The 22,329-nt window shown below is 38.1% G+C and overlaps 1 protein-coding gene across 2 annotated transcripts in view; it reads right to left on the reverse strand.

The window, feature by feature from the left end:
- Positions 1–2,450: 2,450 nt before the first annotated feature.
- Positions 2,451–22,329, reverse strand: part of LOC149820206 (uncharacterized) — a 172,139-nt gene continuing 152,260 nt past the window's right edge. For both annotated transcript variants that reach the window (XM_089982397.1, XM_089982398.1), the window contains one exon: positions 2,451–3,322. In XM_089982397.1, coding sequence (XP_089838523.1) covers positions 3,130–3,322 — 193 coding nt within the window. In that variant the 3' untranslated portion in view covers positions 2,451–3,129. The remainder of the gene's footprint in view (positions 3,323–22,329) is intronic.

Raw genomic sequence — 22,329 nt, forward strand, 5'->3', positions numbered from 1 at the left:
TCTCAAAGAGGATGAGATCCTTTGAAAGGACAAAAGGCACATTTTCTTTTTTGTGAAATTATAAAAGATTTTTTGGATTTTGTGAAAAAGGAAACCAAGCCCAAAAATCAAATTCTTGGAGTGGAGGCTAGATTTAATCTTAGCCTTCCATCCTTTATCATGTATGCTACACCACACATCTAATCTTAGCCCATTTTCACACTATAAATACCTCCCTAAGGCAAAGAGAGTGCTCGTCCTTGGATTTTTGAAAATCCTTGTTGTCTCTTTCTTTCTTTATTTCTCTCTTTCTCTCCACCAAATTTTTTCCGAGGATATGGATTTGTTCTCCACCATTTTCAACATAGGTGTAGGGTGAGGTACCATTGTGGACTTCATCCTACATGTCATTGTGGTTCTTGGTGTTAGTTATTCTATTTGTTAAATTTTCTATCAAGAGTAAGTTTAATTCCACATTAGAGTTGTCCAAATGCTTGTTCTATTTATCTTTTCATCATTATACACATGTATTCAAGTAATACATGTGGGTATAAGTATGAACATTTAATCTTGTTAATACTCTTCTTAATCTCCTAGTGGTAGTTTCACTTTTTAATTTATGATTATGGTTAATATCGTTGTTCTTAGAGTATTAATGGTGTCATTGCATTTTAATTTATGCTTATGGTTCAAAATGATATTCTTATATTTCTAATGAAGAATTTGCATTTTTAACCCATACACATGGTTAAAAATGTTGATCTTAAAGTATTACTGATGACATTGCATTTTAAATTTATTTTTATGATTCAAACTGATATTCTTAGATTTCTAATAAAAAATACATTTTTAACCCATACTCGGTTAAAAATGTTGATCTTAGAGTGTTAATGGTGACATTGCATTTTAAATTTATGCTTATGGTTCAAAATGATATTCTTAGACTTCTAATAAAGAATTTACATTTTAACCCATACTCATGGTTAAAAATGTTGTTCTTAGAGTTTTAATGGTGACATTGCATTTTAAATTTATACTTATGATTCAAAATGATAGTCTTAGATTTATAATAAAGAATTTATATTTTTAACCCATACTCATGGTAAAAAATATTGTTCTTAGAGTTTTAATGGTGACATTGCATTTTAAATTTATGCTTATGGCTCAAAAATGATCTTAAATTTTTAATGAAGAATTTTGCATTTTTAACCCTTATGGTTAAAAATGTTGTTCTTAAAGTTTAAATGGTGACATTGTATTTTTAATTTATGCTTAAGGTAGAAAACATGGTGTTTGGATTTTTCAATAGAGATTTGACATTTTTAACTCTTTCCATAGTTAAAAATGTTCTTCAAATCTTAAGGGTGTTTTTAACATTTTCTAACCCATGCCAAAGGTTAAAAATATGGTGTTGGAATTTTTCATAAGAGATTCTACATTTTTAACTCTTGTCATAGTTAAAAATGTTGTTCTTCAAATCTTAAGTGTGATTCAACATTTTGTAACATGTGCCTATGATTTAAAATGTTGTATTTGAGTTTTAATAATGATTCTACATTGTTTTGACTCATATTCATAATAGAAAAGGAAAATTAATAGAACAATATAAGCTCATACAGTGTTAAAATATGTTTTTAAAACGCTATGATGCTATATTACACATTTGTGCGGTTTTAAGAAATATGTAATTATGATGTTGATTTCAAAGGAAAGAAATATATACATATTTAAGCATGTTTACACGTGTGTGTGTATATATATATATATATATATATATATATATATATATATATATATATATATATATATATATATATATATATATATATATATATATATATATATGTGTGTGTGTGTGTGTGAATATTTCAAAAAAAAAAAATCACCTACAAAGGCTCTTGCGGTAAGAGGGATTTGTACATGTCGAAGTGACGGGATTTAAGACTTTTTCTTTTCTTTCTTGTTTCGATAAAGAAAGCTAGGATTAGGCAGACCCTTACCCGTTATACAACCATATCATTGAGATTCAAACTTGCAACGTCCCATCACAAGGTGATGTGCACTAACTGCTCCTGCCAGAGAGCCCCCGTTGGTACGGGATATCAGACTTGGAAACACACAGATATAAAGTTTGACTTATTGCAGCACTCTTGTCAGGTCGAAGGAAGAAGAGTCATATGATGAGTCAATGACCAATCAAATGCAGCAGCTCTCTCACAAACGACCTCTGTTCCCACAGCAATTGATCTCCTTTTGTTTATTTTCGGATAATGAAGGAAACCAAACCGTGCAAGGCCACTAAGGAGGGTTTCACATCCTCAACCATCCGTTTGTCAATCGCTCTTTCTAGATGTAAAACCTCTGAATACCATACCGCTCAGAGTAAATCTCCCCATTGCTTCAGCCTTGCGGTAAGGGACACATACTTTAGATATCGAACACTTGACATCCTTCAGCTTAAATGTCCTGAGCTGATCCACCTTGCCAGGTGCGTGGAGTTTTTTTTCTTGCGAATGGTCATTTTTAAAATTAAATTTACAACTGAGACAACGGGCTTCAGAATATTAGCTAGCTGCAGAGAAAAAGAGGACACATGGTAGGCCAGCCGTGTTAATCCTCACATGTTCTTATCCGACCACAGCAAGGACGACACATTGGTGCAGAAGCCGAAATCGCCACTGTTTATGGCACCAAACTCACCAAATAAATGGCAAGAAAAACCACAATTACAACGGCCATCCATATCGAACCAACATGATCGCTTTACTGGCTACGTTTATACTCCCCTAAATCATCCCTGTTAACACGTTGCATGTTAGATAAAATTCGAATTCAAAACCAACAGACAAAAAAGCCTGGATTCATAAGTCTAGCCACCAGGTACATCCTTATGTTGTGCACAAGCCCGTGAGAGAGGGGGGAAAACTTGATTTTATTGAAGGAACCCTGTATGTACATCAATAAATTGTGGTTGGTGATTCTACACAACCAGCTTCAAATAACCCACCCTCGAGCAGCTACATCAATCATCTTCCAACGAACCAATTTCAAAAATTGGATTAGAGCAGAGGCTGCAATAAAAAACTAAAAAAATATCTACAATAATTAGCAGACTCCGCGCTGGCTCTTACAAAAATGTTTTCCTGCATGCTATAATGAAAAATTCCGTGCAGTCCATTCAGACAACCGCCGCATTTTGCCTGACATCTCTGCACTCTTGCCAAAATATGCTTGAGCATTAGATAGCATTACTGTGAAATCATGCTTGAATGCCTCTATACTGCGGTAGTAGCCATTTTCTAGCCTTGTTTTGATCAAGTCGAAAGAAAGTGGAACAGGGAACCTGTGCAATATCAAATACGAGCTTAAAGGATTTATAAATATCCAGCTTCAACTTTTAGTTCTCACAAATAATGAACACAAACACAAATAATGAACACAAACAGATGCGCTAGTTCTTTACCCCAAGTTTTGTTCCAACACAATCACAAGCTTTGAAGTCAATTATCAACTTGTTCAATTTAATAAAAACATAACTTTTTAGCAGTTTTTTTCATAGATGATATATGTCAAGAATTTTTCCGAAAAACACACAATATTATAAGAAGCCTCATATAAGACTTTTTAGCGGATAAGCACATACCTTCAATACGAAACAACAAATACGATGAGAGTGTAGAAGAGTACGTGATCAATAGTTTTACACTACATATATCACAAAAATTTTAATCTCCACATAACTTTCTTTAAAGACTTACCATTCATACGAAAGGCATGCTTACAAACAAAGTTAAGCATAAAATATAAATTCAAAGCTCCAACGGTCATAAATTTTAAAAAACAATGAGTCAAAAAATTGTATGTCCATCAATACAAGGTTAAGTTGTATGCAAAGCTTGAGGTCAACAATATAATCACAAAAGCTCTTAAAGCCATACACATAAGTTCAAGTTCAAGTGAGATTGACATCAAATTATGCTTGAAAGATAAACATGATTAACGACCCATTAAAGCAAGTTTTGAGCAATCATATATCTAGTTTTTCGAAAAACAAGTTCATTGGTTTAAAAATTATCATTTAAAATTTTCAAAACATACGAAAAAGCAAAGATTCAATAAAGAACCGAATAACACAAGCACTTAATGTGCAAAAGTAATGTGATATGCGAAAAAGCAAAAGCTCAATGAAGAACCGAATAACACAAGCACTAAATGTGCAAAATACACTTTGATTTAATAAAAACATAATGACAACGAAAATACATACATATAAATGATCAAGAAAGTAGATATTTCTTCATAATGCAGGATACTTAAGGAAAAAGAATGCATACCGAATAACTTCAAGAAAGAAAAGAGAGAAAAATGAGTACACTATTTTTCTTAAAATTTCTTGAATAACATGCTTCTCGATGCACCAAAGAACAACTCGATCACAACCTTGCTCCGATACCATGTAAGAAAATGAGCTTGAACACAAGAGGTTCGATAATGAACCCATAAATACACGCAATTAAAGTGCAAATACACAAACCCAATAAGGGGCAATCATATACACATAAAGTGCAAACTCATAAACTCACAAAGGGGTGAAGCCAAAAGGCTAAAAATAATTAATCTTCATTAAGAGAGAGGGTAAAACCCTACTAAACAAAGGAAGGGAGAACCCCTATATATACAAGATGGAAAAGCACAAAAAGAAGGAGCCATTGAAGCTCCCACTCATAGACATTGGGGAGCCCCAACAATCATATTAGTGACCGTTGGGGACCCCAACGTCTATTAAAGTGGGGCCCCCAATGGTCTCAAAAGTAAAAAGTAAAAAATACAAAAAAGAAATAAAAAAGAAATAAAAAAAAAGAAGAAAATCCTAAAATAAAATTACATCATGAAAAAACCAAAATACCCCTATCAAGTATTTTGGATAAAACAGAATAAATAAATAAATCAATATATATATATATATATATATATATATATATATATATACACACACACATGCATGTGAGACCCTAACCCTAATCTCCTCTCTCTCTTCCAAAAGGTTGACACCTCCTCTTCCCTGCTCTCTCATGTGAGACCCTAACCCAAATCCGCTTTAATTCTAGCCCCACATGTAACGCCCCAAAATTTTAACCCAGATTTTTTTTCAGGATTTTTTTTTTAAACCAACCAATGATTCTAGGGTTAAGCATTCAGAACGATACAGGGAGGTAAAAGCAAACCACGCCATTTAGTATTATTATTTTTTTTTTCAATAACAATAGAATTCAAATAGAGTTTATCACATCATCAGTCTTAAAACAAAAATTTCAATCAAAAAGCAATTAGGACCGCCAGGGAACAAATAAATCCAGTCATGGTCCGCGCCTCATCCCGTTCCGCTCATGGACTACTCTGTGCCTGAAAATGATAAAAGTTATAGGAATTAGACTACCACGTCTAAGTAGGAAAACTGTAATTATTCTTGCAAGTAGATCATGTGTCAAGTGTGATGTGGGTGTCGTGTTTGAATTTTATTCTAAACATAAACACATAAGGAATGCGATGCAATAGCAATCATAGACATATATCTGAATAGAAAGGTAGATTATGTAACAGTTATACTTAAGCACAAAAAGCATTTTATGCGACTACAACAATTAAGCAAGGTATTAAGCAATTAAAGCAGAACTTACACTAACATGAATAACATCCATAATATTAATTCAACTAACTAATACCTACACAATTTAGGATGTCGTTTCATCATAAGCACCGAATATAAAGCATGATAAAAGAGTAAGCAATTGTCTCTTTAATGACTCCAACACAGTGATACCTAACTGTTCTAGTTAATGTTTATCTTTTCTTATCCCGCGGGTACACACGGGCCAAGGCAACCATCACAGAAGAGAATGTTCGGGGGTATATTATTCAGGGTTGTGTATTAACCCGAACATTCTAACTGTGACTGAAATCCCAAGGGAGCGGCCAGTGACCGAGAGAAACTCCCAAAGGCCAAAAACCAAAACAGGATGCATCCCTAACTTCTGCAGAAGAACATGGATCTACCGCCTAGGACACAATTGGTAGTCCGGGTCCCCCAACTCTGAGGACTGGGACCAACGAGTCGCTTTACGCTCGAAACCAAACACATGTCCCCAGAGTTTTGTACCACTTACCCTCTCCAAGGTAAGCCCGAAACTGAGTGGGTTAATCTTTTCATTTAGTTAATTTCCTGAAGTATGGGGCATTTCCCCAACTTCTTTCTATTATCATAGTAGTAGGATTCTCAACCTTAGTCCTTCTACCCAGGTGTATATAACAGTCTCAGTCATTTTAATTACATAACCCACCCACAGTGCTCCGGTGCCTTTAAACCAGTCAAGCACACAAGTTATTATTTAATTTCCTTACCAACATACTTGAACCAGACCACACACCTTCATTAGGTACTTAACCCGGATCGGGTAGTCCAATCTGTCTTGCCCATTAGGCAAGGCACATGTCTAAAGATTTCAGTGTACACCAAGTTATGTGTTGAATCAACATCTAATATGTAACCACTTCTATGTATGCTCAACATAATTTATTATCATGTAGGGTCTCATTATGACAATTTCCAACAAACCTGGTAACTACCAGTATCTTCAATAGTTGACATGAGTTATCATAAGCATGCCACATCTCCCAACATAATACATAGACAAAATAAGCTAACAGGAATTTACCTAAACAAGTTAGGGTTTACATAATGGAATAGTGTCAATCGGCCATCATAAACATGCTATATTTTACAGGATGAAACCATTAGCATCAGTCAACATAAATTATGTTATGTTTAACATAGGTTTACATAATAATTAAATCAACATAGGCTAATTATAACTATGCTAAGTTCAGCATAACTTCACAGACTAAACCATCAACATTGAGCAATAACAAGAATATCAAGTGGGTGATCAGAATTAGCATGGAAGACTTATAATCACAAAGCAACAGCTGTACCAATCGGCCAGCATCAACATGCTATATTTTACAGAATGAAACCATTAGCATCAGTCAACATAAATTATGTGATGTTTAACATAGGTTTACATAATAATTTAATCAACATAGGCTGATTATAAACTATGCTAAGTTCAACATCATTTTCCAGAATACTTTAACTATGAGAAAGAAACTTATGGGACTGTGCCATATAGAATTTCACCCAACATCATGCATACAATTATACACTCTTATACATGGTTTCAAGTACTCAGATCTGATCACATCTAACAACTAATAGAAAACTACGGACTTAATAGAAAACCCCAAATTTACGTATTGCTCTAGTATTATAACCATCAGAATAGCATAACATCTCTATACTGTCATACACTTAGAGATTTGTTATTTCAACAAAACACACATTCCTAATTTACTATTTTAATATGTCAATCATGCAAACTCACCATTTACTGTTTAAAACATGTCCCCAATTCCGATCAATAAATCATGAATCATGCATATACAAGATGGAAACATGAATCATCCCACAGTGATTTATCACAGTTCCTAATACGATTTATTCAGGAAAGACCCAAATCTATTTTCTATCGAACACCCTAAGAGTTCAAACCCTGACTATATGTATGATTCCCAGAAATTTCTGAAGTATACCTACTTTAATGATACACAAACGTCATCACTGTACACATGAAATCAGAGGAATTCAATTTTGATAAAAATGAATAAAGTATGGTTACCGGTAGTTAAAACATAGGTATTCAGTCTTAACAACATATTAATCGAGAAAATGACCGGAAGGAAAATCTGATAACCATTGTTATGAAATCTTAAATGAACCAGACTCAAGGAATCAGCTAACCTGTTATAAGTAAATTTCTACTATAACCGAATTTCTATTATTTAGGAACCATTTCACATTTTAACAACTTGTGCATCATAATGGCAACTCATATAACTAAAACTCATAAAATGTATTACAGTATACAAAATGATTGCAGCAATGATTCAACATAATATCAGATCCTAATTTGACACAGTCATGCACATTTTCAGACTTGGAAGGATTGCATAAAAACCCACAGACCAAGGTCAAGAAAAACCTAGTTCAACTAGGGTTTTTGATAAAAAAAAAGATAGAGTTTTCCATCTAACTTTCGGTCAAAGTATCTAATCCTAGAATGAAGCAAAACACCCAATCGGTAAGAAAAACACAGTTTTCCCCAATCTCCGATCTTATTGACTGTCCGGCAACCAACCCCCCCCCTTAAATCAGTCGTTTGGTTTTTTTTTTTTGACAACCCACACCCCACCCAATCCATGATCGACATGAAGAAACATTAGAGAAACCCTACCATTTTCCCGGTGAGGTTGTTGCGGCAGCTGCGAGAGGGGTCGGTCGGCCTGGACAGCACCACCACCGGCGAAGTTGGCTCCTCACTGCAAGGCCTCGAGCTGCGGCTTGGGATTGGAGGGAGCTTCGAGGTTTAGAAAGGTAGAAAAGGGTGAGAGAGAGAATGGGACAGCGAGAGAGGGAGAAGGAAGGGGTCGGGGTCCCCCTTTGTAGGTGGGTGCCCCCCCCCGAAAAGGAAGGGAAGCACACCCTCCCGGCGGCTGCGGGGTGCTCCCCCACCTCCTATCACCTTAGGTGTTAGGGTTCGGCTGAACCCTAACACTCGTTATCGCAGGGGAGAGGGTTTCCCCTCAAAAAAATTTATCAGGCAACCCATATCGGGTTGCCCCCCCTTATTAACCCCTCTTTAATTTTAACAGGGGGGTGGATCGGGTCCGGGTCCGAACCACGACCCGAAATGCTGGACCCAAATTTGATTTGGGTCCGGGTCGCTTAAACAGCAGTGGACCCAAGGGTTGGATCCACTTGGGTCCGAACCGAGGATTTGAGATATCTAATTTCTTAAATATTTATTTATATAATATTACTAAAATATTCTAATATCCGAAATTTTCTTTTGGGTCCAATAACGGATCCTAGGCCCAAATCCACATAATTCTTAAGTTTTAGTGTAAAATTTGTGGTTCTTATAAAAAATACAAAAAAGAAATAAAAAAGAAATAAAAAAAAAGAAGAAAATCCTAAAATAAAATTACATCATGAAAAAACCAAAATACCCCTATCAAGTATTTTGGATAAAACAGAATAAATAAATAAATCAATATATATATATATATATATATACACACACACATGCATGTGAGACCCTAACCCTAATCTCCTCTCTCTCTTCCAAAAGGTTGACACCTCCTCTTCCCTGCTCTCTCATGTGAGACCCTAACCCAAATCCGCTTTAATTCTAGCCCCACATGTAACGCCCCAAAATTTTAACCCAGATTTTTTTTCAGGATTTTTTTTTTTAAACCAACCAATGATTCTAGGGTTAAGCATTCAGAACGATACAGGGAGGTAAAAGCAAACCACGCCATTTAGTATTATTATTTTTTTTTTCAATAACAATAGAATTCAAATAGAGTTTATCACATCATCAGTCTTAAAACAAAAATTTCAATCAAAAAGCAATTAGGACCGCCAGGGAACAAATAAATCCAGTCATGGTCCGCGCCTCATCCCGTTCCGCTCATGGACTACTCTGTGCCTGAAAATGATAAAAGTTATAGGAATTAGACTACCACGTCTAAGTAGGAAAACTGTAATTATTCTTGCAAGTAGATCATGTGTCAAGTGTGATGTGGGTGTCGTGTTTGAATTTTATTCTAAACATAAACACATAAGGAATGCGATGCAATAGCAATCATAGACATATATCTGAATAGAAAGGTAGATTATGTAACAGTTATACTTAAGCACAAAAAGCATTTTATGCGACTACAACAATTAAGCAAGGTATTAAGCAATTAAAGCAGAACTTACACTAACATGAATAACATCCATAATATTAATTCAACTAACTAATACCTACACAATTTAGGATGTCGTTTCATCATAAGCACCGAATATAAAGCATGATAAAAGAGTAAGCAATTGTCTCTTTAATGACTCCAACACAGTGATACCTAACTGTTCTAGTTAATGTTTATCTTTTCTTATCCCGCGGGTACACACGGGCCAAGGCAACCATCACAGAAGAGAATGTTCGGGGGTATATTATTCAGGGTTGTGTATTAACCCGAACATTCTAACTGTGACTGAAATCCCAAGGGAGCGGCCAGTGACCGAGAGAAACTCCCAAAGGCCAAAAACCAAAACAGGATGCATCCCTAACTTCTGCAGAAGAACATGGATCTACCGCCTAGGACACAATTGGTAGTCCGGGTCCCCCAACTCTGAGGACTGGGACCAACGAGTCGCTTTACGCTCGAAACCAAACACATGTCCCCAGAGTTTTGTACCACTTACCCTCTCCAAGGTAAGCCCGAAACTGAGTGGGTTAATCTTTTCATTTAGTTAATTTCCTGAAGTATGGGGCATTTCCCCAACTTCTTTCTATTATCATAGTAGTAGGATTCTCAACCTTAGTCCTTCTACCCAGGTGTATATAACAGTCTCAGTCATTTTAATTACATAACCCACCCACAGTGCTCCGGTGCCTTTAAACCAGTCAAGCACACAAGTTATTATTTAATTTCCTTACCAACATACTTGAACCAGACCACACACCTTCATTAGGTACTTAACCCGGATCGGGTAGTCCAATCTGTCTTGCCCATTAGGCAAGGCACATGTCTAAAGATTTCAGTGTACACCAAGTTATGTGTTGAATCAACATCTAATATGTAACCACTTCTATGTATGCTCAACATAATTTATTATCATGTAGGGTCTCATTATGACAATTTCCAACAAACCTGGTAACTACCAGTATCTTCAATAGTTGACATGAGTTATCATAAGCATGCCACATCTCCCAACATAATACATAGACAAAATAAGCTAACAGGAATTTACCTAAACAAGTTAGGGTTTACATAATGGAATAGTGTCAATCGGCCATCATAAACATGCTATATTTTACAGGATGAAACCATTAGCATCAGTCAACATAAATTATGTTATGTTTAACATAGGTTTACATAATAATTAAATCAACATAGGCTAATTATAACTATGCTAAGTTCAGCATAACTTCACAGACTAAACCATCAACATTGAGCAATAACAAGAATATCAAGTGGGTGATCAGAATTAGCATGGAAGACTTATAATCACAAAGCAACAGCTGTACCAATCGGCCAGCATCAACATGCTATATTTTACAGAATGAAACCATTAGCATCAGTCAACATAAATTATGTGATGTTTAACATAGGTTTACATAATAATTTAATCAACATAGGCTGATTATAAACTATGCTAAGTTCAACATCATTTTCCAGAATACTTTAACTATGAGAAAGAAACTTATGGGACTGTGCCATATAGAATTTCACCCAACATCATGCATACAATTATACACTCTTATACATGGTTTCAAGTACTCAGATCTGATCACATCTAACAACTAATAGAAAACTACGGACTTAATAGAAAACCCCAAATTTACGTATTGCTCTAGTATTATAACCATCAGAATAGCATAACATCTCTATACTGTCATACACTTAGAGATTTGTTATTTCAACAAAACACACATTCCTAATTTACTATTTTAATATGTCAATCATGCAAACTCACCATTTACTGTTTAAAACATGTCCCCAATTCCGATCAATAAATCATGAATCATGCATATACAAGATGGAAACATGAATCATCCCACAGTGATTTATCACAGTTCCTAATACGATTTATTCAGGAAAGACCCAAATCTATTTTCTATCGAACACCCTAAGAGTTCAAACCCTGACTATATGTATGATTCCCAGAAATTTCTGAAGTATACCTACTTTAATGATACACAAACGTCATCACTGTACACATGAAATCAGAGGAATTCAATTTTGATAAAAATGAATAAAGTATGGTTACCGGTAGTTAAAACATAGGTATTCAGTCTTAACAACATATTAATCGAGAAAATGACCGGAAGGAAAATCTGATAACCATTGTTATGAAATCTTAAATGAACCAGACTCAAGGAATCAGCTAACCTGTTATAAGTAAATTTCTACTATAACCGAATTTCTATTATTTAGGAACCATTTCACATTTTAACAACTTGTGCATCATAATGGCAACTCATATAACTAAAACTCATAAAATGTATTACAGTATACAAAATGATTGCAGCAATGATTCAACATAATATCAGATCCTAATTTGACACAGTCATGCACATTTTCAGACTTGGAAGGATTGCATAAAAACCCACAGACCAAGGTCAAGAAAAACCTAGTTCAACTAGGGTTTTTGATAAAAAAAAAGATAGAGTTTTCCATCTAACTTTCGGTCAAAGTATCTAATCCTAGAATGAAGCAAAACACCCAATCGGTAAGAAAAACACAGTTTTCCCCAATCTCCGATCTTATTGACTGTCCGGCAACCAACCCCCCCCCTTAAATCAGTCGTTTGGTTTTTTTTTTTTGACAACCCACACCCCACCCAATCCATGATCGACATGAAGAAACATTAGAGAAACCCTACCATTTTCCCGGTGAGGTTGTTGCGGCAGCTGCGAGAGGGGTCGGTCGGCCTGGACAGCACCACCACCGGCGAAGTTGGCTCCTCACTGCAAGGCCTCGAGCTGCGGCTTGGGATTGGAGGGAGCTTCGAGGTTTAGAAAGGTAGAAAAGGGTGAGAGAGAGAATGGGACAGCGAGAGAGGGAGAAGGAAGGGGTCGGGGTCCCCCTTTGTAGGTGGGTGCCCCCCCCCGAAAAGGAAGGGAAGCACACCCTCCCGGCGGCTGCGGGGTGCTCCCCCACCTCCTATCACCTTAGGTGTTAGGGTTCGGCTGAACCCTAACACTCGTTATCGCAGGGGAGAGGGTTTCCCCTCAAAAAAATTTATCAGGCAACCCATATCGGGTTGCCCCCCCTTATTAACCCCTCTTTAATTTTAACAGGGGGGTGGATCGGGTCCGGGTCCGAACCACGACCCGAAATGCTGGACCCAAATTTGATTTGGGTCCGGGTCGCTTAAACAGCAGTGGACCCAAGGGTTGGATCCACTTGGGTCCGAACCGAGGATTTGAGATATCTAATTTCTTAAATATTTATTTATATAATATTACTAAAATATTCTAATATCCGAAATTTTCTTTTGGGTCCAATAACGGATCCTAGGCCCAAATCCACATAATTCTTAAGTTTTAGTGTAAAATTTGTGGTTCTTATAAAAAATACAAAAAAGAAATAAAAAAGAAATAAAAAAAAAGAAGAAAATCCTAAAATAAAATTACATCATGAAAAAACCAAAATACCCCTATCAAGTATTTTGGATAAAACAGAATAAATAAATAAATCAATATATATATATATATATATATATATACACACACACATGCATGTGAGACCCTAACCCTAATCTCCTCTCTCTCTTCCAAAAGGTTGACACCTCCTCTTCCCTGCTCTCTCATGTGAGACCCTAACCCAAATCCGATTTAATTCTAGCCCCACATCTCATCCCTCATCTCATCACCATTGATCTCTCTCTCAAGGCTTCCTCTCATTCATGATTTTGGAGAAGTTTTTCCTCTCACTCTCCAAGTGTTCACACTCCCAAGAGTGTTCCATATTCAAGTTTTGAAGGAGGCTCTACCATTTTCGATTTGTGGAGGCTCTGGTTAGATTTTGATCCCTATTGAATACCTGAAGAAAACGTGAGAAGAGGAGAAAGGAAACATAAGTTGAAACAAGGAACAACACATTAATTTTTTGTGTTTTGTTGTTGTCTATTCACTTGATTTTATGTTACAGGTTAGGGTTTGGTATTTTACCAAAATACCCTTAATAATATTAAAGCTTACATGACATGTTTTATAGAATGGATCGGGTTTGCCCAAACCCGATCCAAAATCTGTATACACTAACTTTCTTACAGTCTCCCTCAAGCTGTAGATGTAGTTTGGATCATGGACATCATGCTCTTTAAAAACCAGAACCTTGCACTTGTAAGTCCCTTTGTGAGAATGTTCGTCACTTGATTATTAGAATCAACATACTTTGCCTCAATCTCTTTGTCCTCAATTTTCTCCCAAATAAAATGTTGATCTAATTGAATGGGATTAGTTCTGCCATGATGAATGGGATTCAACGAGATTTTGATAGCACTCTAATTGTCATAGTATATAACATGGTTCGGGCTTACCTTGGAGAGGGTAGGTGGTACAAAACTCTGGGGACATGTGTTTAGCTTCGAGCGTAAAGCGACTCGTTGGTCCCAGTCCTCAGAGTTGGGGGACCCGAACTACCAAATGTGTCCTAGGTGGTAGTTCCATGTTCTTCTGCAGAAGTTAGGGATGCATCCTGTTTTGGTTTTGGCCTTTGGGAGTTTCTCTCGGTCACTGGCCGCTCCCTTGGGATTTCAGTCACAGTTAGAATGTTCGGGTTAATAAAACAACTTTGAATAATATACCCCTGAACGTTCTCTTCTGTGATGGTTGCCTCGGCCCGTGTGTACCCGCGGGATAAGATAAGATAAGAAAAGATAAACATCAATTAGAACATTCTAGGTATCACAGTGAGTGGAGTTTTAGGGAGACATGTTTATATTCTTCCAGCATGTTCTGAGCTTGTGATGAAATGAAATACTGAAAGGTGTAGATATGAGATAATTGAATTCATATTGTGGTTGTTACATAACTGTTATGCATGTTGCTGTTGTTGCATAATCCGCTTTACTTGCTTATGTATATGTCTGTTATAGTTGTTGCATAGTCTGTTTCACTTACTTTTAAGCATTCAATGGAATCGGTGGCCATGATATATTTAAATGCTGCAAATGATATTACCTTATCATGAGATGAATTCTGTACTCCTGCAATGGTTGATTTGGTCTTGGTAGTGTTTATATATTCTAGCTAGGAACTTAAATTAACAATGTGCAGTAGTTTAGTAATGTTTATATTCTCATGCTATGTTTTATTGTCCATAATTAAACAAATCCCTTGCATACTTGTCACTTAGTATATTTGCCAAATTTACAGTAATTCCTACTTAGACGTGGTAGTCTAATTCCAATCAATCTACTAATTTTCAGGTAAAGAATAGAGTTTATGAGCGGCTGCGGGATGAGGCATCGGATCGAGATTTTTGGATTTATTGTTCCAGGGATCGCTTGAGTTTATTGTAAATTTTAACTGTTTATATCATGTAAAACTCTGATGATCTTCATTAATATTGAAATGAAATAAATGTTTTGGGTTTCTCTCCACCGTAATGTCTCGAAATGTTTAACCTTATTTTATTTCTTGTTTCTGCTGTTATATATATATATATATAAAAAAAAAAATCCTCTAAAATTTGGGTTAAAATTTCGGGGCGTTACAGTTGCCAGTTGAGGAAGCGGGAGCGAGAAGCGATACGGGAAGCGGGAGCGGGAAGCGAGGCACTTTCAAAATTTTAGGAAGCGGGGAAGCGTGGGACCACTTAGGAGCGATTCGGAAAGTGTCTCGGAAGCGTCTCAGAAGCGAAGGAAGCGTCTCGGAAGCGACGGGGAAGCGAAAAAAATAAAAATAAAAAATAAAAGATACAAAAAATTGAAAAAAACAGGGGAAGCGAGGGGGAAGCGTGGGGGAAGCGTGATGGGAAGCGCGCTTCCCATTAAAGGGAAGCGCGTCCCCCATTAAAGGGAAACGCGTCCCCCATTAAAGGGAAGCGCGCTTCCCCTTTTAGCTAGGCGCTTCCGGTAACCCTGGTATATTAATTTTTTGTAGCTAGAGATGCCATAGAATAATATTTTGCCTCTGTCTGGCTATAGTGTGTTGCTTCTTGCTACTCCAAGACATAAGATTACTTCCAAAGAAGACGCAATATCCAAACACATACCTCCTCATTTCTGGATCTCCTGCCAAATCAACATTTGTGAAGCCAAAAACAATTAGAAGATCACACTTGCCTGGGTGATATCGCAAACCATCACTGAGTGTGCCTTTAATATATCTCAAAATACGCTTCAGAGCCTTTATATGTCCTCTTGGATCATGTATAAACTTGGCTGACTGCATAGGCTATATCTGGACGAGTGAAACTCAGATATTATAGCGCTCCCACTATGCTTCTATAGGGCATCACATCTTGAATAAGCTGCCCCTCATCAATTTTCAACTTTTCATAAACAGGTACGGGCGTGGAGATTGGTTTATAATCCTTCATTTCAGTCTTGTTAAGCAAATCTATGGCATATTTTTGCTATGATAGGAACATCCGGTTTGTAGTCTGATCAATCTCTACTCCTAGAAAGTACTTCAGGTGCCCCCAAATCCTTCATTTGAAAGCTTCTTTGTAAGTATTCCATTAACTCAACCACATGTTGATCAAAACTTTCAGTGAACCTAATATCATCCACATATATCAGCAGTATAGTAATTTCATGCTTTCTAATGCAAGAGAGAATAGTCTACTCGGCTTCTTTGGAATCCGAATTTCATCTGAAAACCTTTGGAACCAAGCTCTTGAGGCTTGTTTTAGTCCATAAAGTGATCACTGTAGGAGGCATACTTTTCTCGTTGGATCACCTTCTGCAAATCCTGGAGGTTGCTCCATATAAACTCTTTTTTAAGTTCACCATGAAGGAAAGCGTTCCTTACATCCATTTAATGCATTCTCTAGTTATACATCACTGCAAGGCAAAACACCAATCATATGGTTCCCATTTTGATCACGGGGCTAAATGTTTCATCATAGTCCAGACTGTGTTCCTATGTGTATCCTTTTGCCACAAGGCGAGCTTTGTACCTTTCTATACTTCCATCGGCTTTCTGCTTCACCTTATGCACCCATTTGTTGTCAACCACGTTCTTGCCAATGGGTCTATCAACTATCTTTCATGTTCGACATGCATGAAGTGCACACATTTCTTCATTCATTGTCTCCATCCAACGATAACCTTTCGTTGTCTCTGAGTAGTGTTTACGTTCTTGGATCTCCATTTTATGAAAATATACCTGATAATCAGTATTAAAAGCATCATAACTCACTCACCTGTCAATGGGATGACGCTCTCGTGCAAATCTGCACATTTCAGCCTATGGATTCAGTTGACCCGTGTCTACATTTAATTGAACGTCAACAGAGGCATGTTGTATGGTTTCTGATTGACTTAAAGTGTTGGTCATTTGTTGTGCCCTTTTATCATAAACTTGTCCATACCATTTAGCATTGAGATCAGATGGAGCTGCTGAAAGAGAGTCTGCTGTTGCAATATTATGTTCATCATTGGAGGGAGCATACTGGGATGCAGAACCGTCTTTTGGCAGATTTGCACATGAAGTATCCTACTATATAGAAAAATTCAACCAATCTTGAAGATCATATATATGGAAGATAGAGTAGGTTTATCTGAATTGGAGCCTTTTTTTGTAAAAACAAAATTGTTTTCACGAAAAATATGTCTGGATATAGTTATGCATCGTTTTGCAGGGTTCTAATAGCGGTACCCCCTGTATTCATCATCATACCCGACAAACCTGCATATCGATGGCTTTGGGAGAAATTTATTACGCTGAGAATCATCTACATGAACATAGAAAACACAACCCCATACTTTCAAATCTTGGAAACAAGGATCTCACTGAAAAAGAACTGAATATGGTGTCATGTTATTCAAAATTTTCATTGGCAGCCTATTTATGATATTGACAGCTGTATGAAAAGCTTCAGTCCATAACCCCAAACAAGCATGGTTCGCGTGAATCATGATCATAGCACTCTCAACTATATGTTAATGCAGAGCACGATTTTTGGTGTATTATGCCATGACTTTGTAAATATTTTTTAAAGGCATTGAAACTATATTCATCACCACCATCACAGTGAAGACGGATGATATTTTGCTTAAATTGGTTTTTCACAAAGGCATACAAATGACAAAACAAGCCAAACACTTCATATTTTTGTTTCATAAAAAAAATCCACGTATATCGATTATAACCATCTATAAATATCACATAATACTTAGTTGATGAATAAGAGGAAACGGGAGCCAGACCCCAAACATCAGAGTAAACGATTTCAAAAAGAAAAGAAGCCCTTTTATTGATAACTTGAAAAGGAAGTTGATGACTTTTATACACTTGACAACTAGGATAAAGTTTCTTTGTCACCAACTCTTTATTACAAAAGAACCGAACACTAGACCAACACTAACTAAAGATTGCAAAAAAGGTTGCCCACAATGGGCTCGACAATGCCAAAGATCAACCGGTGGTGTCGAAGCAGACCAAGACTTAGAAAGGAGCAATGAAAACTTTCGGGCTTCTTTTATCACATATAGGTTCCCCTCTCTTTCCCCTTCAGCGTACGTTTCCTTTGAATCCATTCCCTTCACATAAATAGAAGAGGGGGTAAAAATAATAGAAGAATTATTTTGTTGACAAAGTTGAGAAACTAACACAAGATTATGTTTGAGGCTCGAGACAAGAAATGTGTTAGATAAGACTAGAGGTTTTAGGTTGCAAGAGAGAGAGGCTTTTCCAACATGAGTGCTGGGATGAATAGTAATGTCACCTGTAATAATTTTACCATGGCCAGTATATACCTTGGGTTCAGATATCTTACCCTCATCACCTGTAACATGATTGCTAGCTCCTGAATCCAAGATCTATGCTTTATCCCAAGATCCTTTTTCCGTTTGGTCCACCTGTATTCCTTGAAATGTTGTAGCTAAGGCTTCATGACTTTGTTGTTGTTCATTGCCTTGCTGAATTTGAGCATAATTATTGTTATATTCGACCTTTTTCGCTCTAGCTGTCACTCCATAACTAGGCAAATCCGAGCAGTCAGCTTCATTGTGCCCTCTTTTCTTCCATAGCTGACAAGTAAGCCTTCCACGATTCTGATTTGAATGCTGCGGAAAATTTTGTTGTTGTTGTTGCGGTAAGGGAAATAATCCTCTTCCTCCTAGTCCATAGTTCCTGTCACGTCCCCATGATCTAAAATTATTTTGTCGCCATCGACTTCTATTCGACCCCACTTAATAGTGAAAACTTCAACATGTTTGTTTTGTTGATCATCATCTCCCTTTCTAACATGCAAAGCCTCATGTTGCACGAGTCACAATTTCTCATGAGGAAGATGCTCCTGGCACGCCAGAGATATGACAAGCATGGAATACTCCCGTCCAAGTCCAGCAAGTATTTGTTGCACCTTATCCTTGTCGAAAACGGGCTGCCCAATCAAGGCCAACTTATCAATAACGGTCTTTACCTTGTTCATGTATTCCATAATAGATCACGAATTCTGCTCTAAATTAATAAACTGAGATTTCAGCTGCGTTGCTCTAGATTCAGAAACCTGAGAATAAACCTCAAGAACTTTACCCCAGAGTTCCTTTGCACTCATCCCATCATCTATGCTGATAAGAACATCCTGCGAGAGAGTAGAGAAGAGATATGCCACGCATATTTTATCCTGCCGAATCCACTGATGATATGAGGGGTTTCGTGTGAGACTGCTGCCAATGATACCTACTCCACCCTTTTTCTCAGTTAGGAATTCCGAGCGTTTGGGATCAGAGTCATTCAGGTGTCCCATCAAATCCAGGCTCTCTATGAAGGGAGTAATTTGACGTTTCCATATTAGGTAGTTGGAAGAGGTAAGTTTTTCCTGCAACAAGCTGAGAAAGGAGGGAAGGATTCATGGGAAAAGGAGTGGAGATTTGAGCCATTTGTAGAAGTTGGGTGTAGAGGTCAGATGAATAAACAAGATGTGAAACTAGACCCACGTTTTTTTTTTCTTTTTTTCCGAATCAGGTAGGGTCGAAAAACTCAATAGCACCCGAGCTGTTGCATGAAAATACTAAATAATAAAAGAGGGATTCAAGAGAAGCTGAGATTTCCAGAAAATACGTTTTGCGTGATTTTGATGTTTTTTTATATTAAGAAAAGGGAAATTTGAAAGATCACCCCTTTTCCCCTTTTTTTTTATTGACAGGGAAATACGATTTCCCTCTTGAGCATGGAGACAAGAAAGAATCTATATGCAAAAGTTTCAAGAGAGGAAATATATATATTCAAAAATACCAAATAAAATAGGGAAAGGAAAGATTTTGGGAAAATTCAAGATACTTTTCAGAGAGATTTAACGATAAAATAAATTCAGAGAAAAAGATGTCGAAGATTGGAAGAGGAGATGGATAAGATTAAGAAAAGACATGAATAAGGAAAAACATGGTTTTCCTTAGGAAAAGATTGGAAAGTTTAAGAGGAGAGAGATCAAGAAGAGAGATAGAGAGAATATTAGATCTGAACAGAACTCGCCTGGATGAAGAACTGGCTATGATACCATGTTAGATATTGATTCTTGTTGAATACTTGAAAGAAAACGTGAGAAGAGGAAGGAGACAAAAGTTGAAACATGGAGCAGCAGTTCACATTAATTTTTCGTGTGTTTTGTTGTTGCCTATTCACTTGATTTTAAGTTACAAGTTAGGGTTTGATATTTTACCAAAATACCCTTAATAATATTAAAACTTACAAGCTTGTTTTATAGAATGGGGGTAGACCCGATCCAAAATCTATATACACTAACTTTCTTAGAGCTCTACCATTGTTGATTTTGAATAGGTTCCATCTACCATTTTTGAATTTGAAGGTGTTCCCAAGAAGACCACCACTCCCTTTCTCTATCTACCTTCTCCCATCCATGTTGTAAAGGAGGCTCTGTAATAACCTAGAAAAAAAAAATTAACCTTGGATTCGGGTTGGATCCGGACCCAACTGAGGCACCGCCTCTGTTACCCCTTTTAAAGGACGAGGCCGAAGGGGGGGAGGTTCTCGAAACCCCCTTCCACCCTGACTCGCTCATCTCTCTCCCCGATAACCACTGCCTCTCGTCTTCCTCGATTCGCGGGAGACCAGCGTCAGCTCATCGCCACCGACGACTCTCTCTGACGCCGCCGGTGACCACCAGGTACGCTCCTCCTCCTCTTCTCCTCTTTCGTTTCTCTCTCTCTCTCTCTCTCTCTCTCTCTCTCTCTCGTTTCTCCGTTACGTAGGGAGGGGAGGGCCGAACCACCTCCCTGCTGCCCTAGGTTGCAGAAGAGGGGCAAAGCCCCCTCCCTGCGACCTCCTTTTAGCGAGGGAGGGGGGCAAAGCCCCTCCCTGTGTCCTGTAGGGTAAGGGAGGGGTCAATTCCCCTCCCTGCTTCCGTTATTGCAGGGGAGGGGTTGAGCCCCTCCCTGCTTCTGTCATGGCAGGGGAGGGGCCGAGCTCCTGTTACGGCAAAGGAGGGGCACGACCCCTCCCTGCTTTCTGTTACGGCAGGGGAGGGGTCGAGCCCCTCCCTGCACCCCCGTTGTTCAAGGGGGGGGGGGGGCTCAAGCCGCCTCCCTGCTACCTCTTCTCTAGCGACGAGCAGAGGCTTCACTTCGCGTGTTCGACAGGCAGGGGTGGAGCCGTTTGCCTCCCCCTTTATGGCCAACGGGTAGGGGCCTAGACCCTGCCGCCCCTTCGTTGCTGACATGCAGGGGCTTTGCTCTTGCCTCTCTTTTATTTTGTTAGCAGGGGTGCAACCCTGCCTACCACTTTGCTTTCTGAGGGCAGGGGTGCAACCCCCTGCGTCCCCGTTGTCTGCTGACAGCATGTCAGTAGGAGCTCGCGACCCTGCTTCTTGCGCTTATAGCAGGTGCGCAAGGGCACGATGCCCTTGCCTCTGCTTCTCTTACGTCAGGACGACGACAGTGCCCCTGACCTTCTATTTTTGGTATTAGCTTGCTAAGATCGTTACTTTTGCAGCTCGTGCGACGGATCCTGCTCGCGCTCCGCGACCCGAGCCGTCCATCGCTTACACTCGCAGACGCCAGCAAACTTGCAACTCTCAAAGGTAGGGGAAGATTGCACAAAAGACTTGGACGATTGAATTGAGTTTAATTAACTAAAAAGGATAATTAAATAAATGTATATATATATATATATATATCATATATATTTATACGAGTACGCACTTAACTCAAGGACACGATTTCGTGATCCTTGTCCCTTACTTTGCTGTCGCGCAACGCGCAAAGGTTTCGCGTTACACTCATGCTTACAGTCCTTTACTTTGCCACCGCGCATCGCACAAAGGTTTTGCGTTGCACTCCTGCTTACAGTCTCTTACTTTGCCGTCGCGCATCGCGCAAAGGTTTTGCGTTGCACTCCTGCTTACAGTCCCTTACTTTGCCGTCGCGCATCGCACAAAGGTTCTGCGTTGCACTCCTGCCTATAGTCTTTACTTTGCCGTTGCGCTTTGCGCCCAGACTCTTGCTTTTGCATATGTGTTGTTACTGCATTGCTATTGCAGATGACA

This window comes from Nuphar pumila, chromosome 12 (genome assembly GCF_984573655.1).
Source record: "Nuphar pumila chromosome 12, dmNupPumi1.hap1.1, whole genome shotgun sequence".
Taxonomy (NCBI): domain Eukaryota; kingdom Viridiplantae; phylum Streptophyta; class Magnoliopsida; order Nymphaeales; family Nymphaeaceae; genus Nuphar; species Nuphar pumila.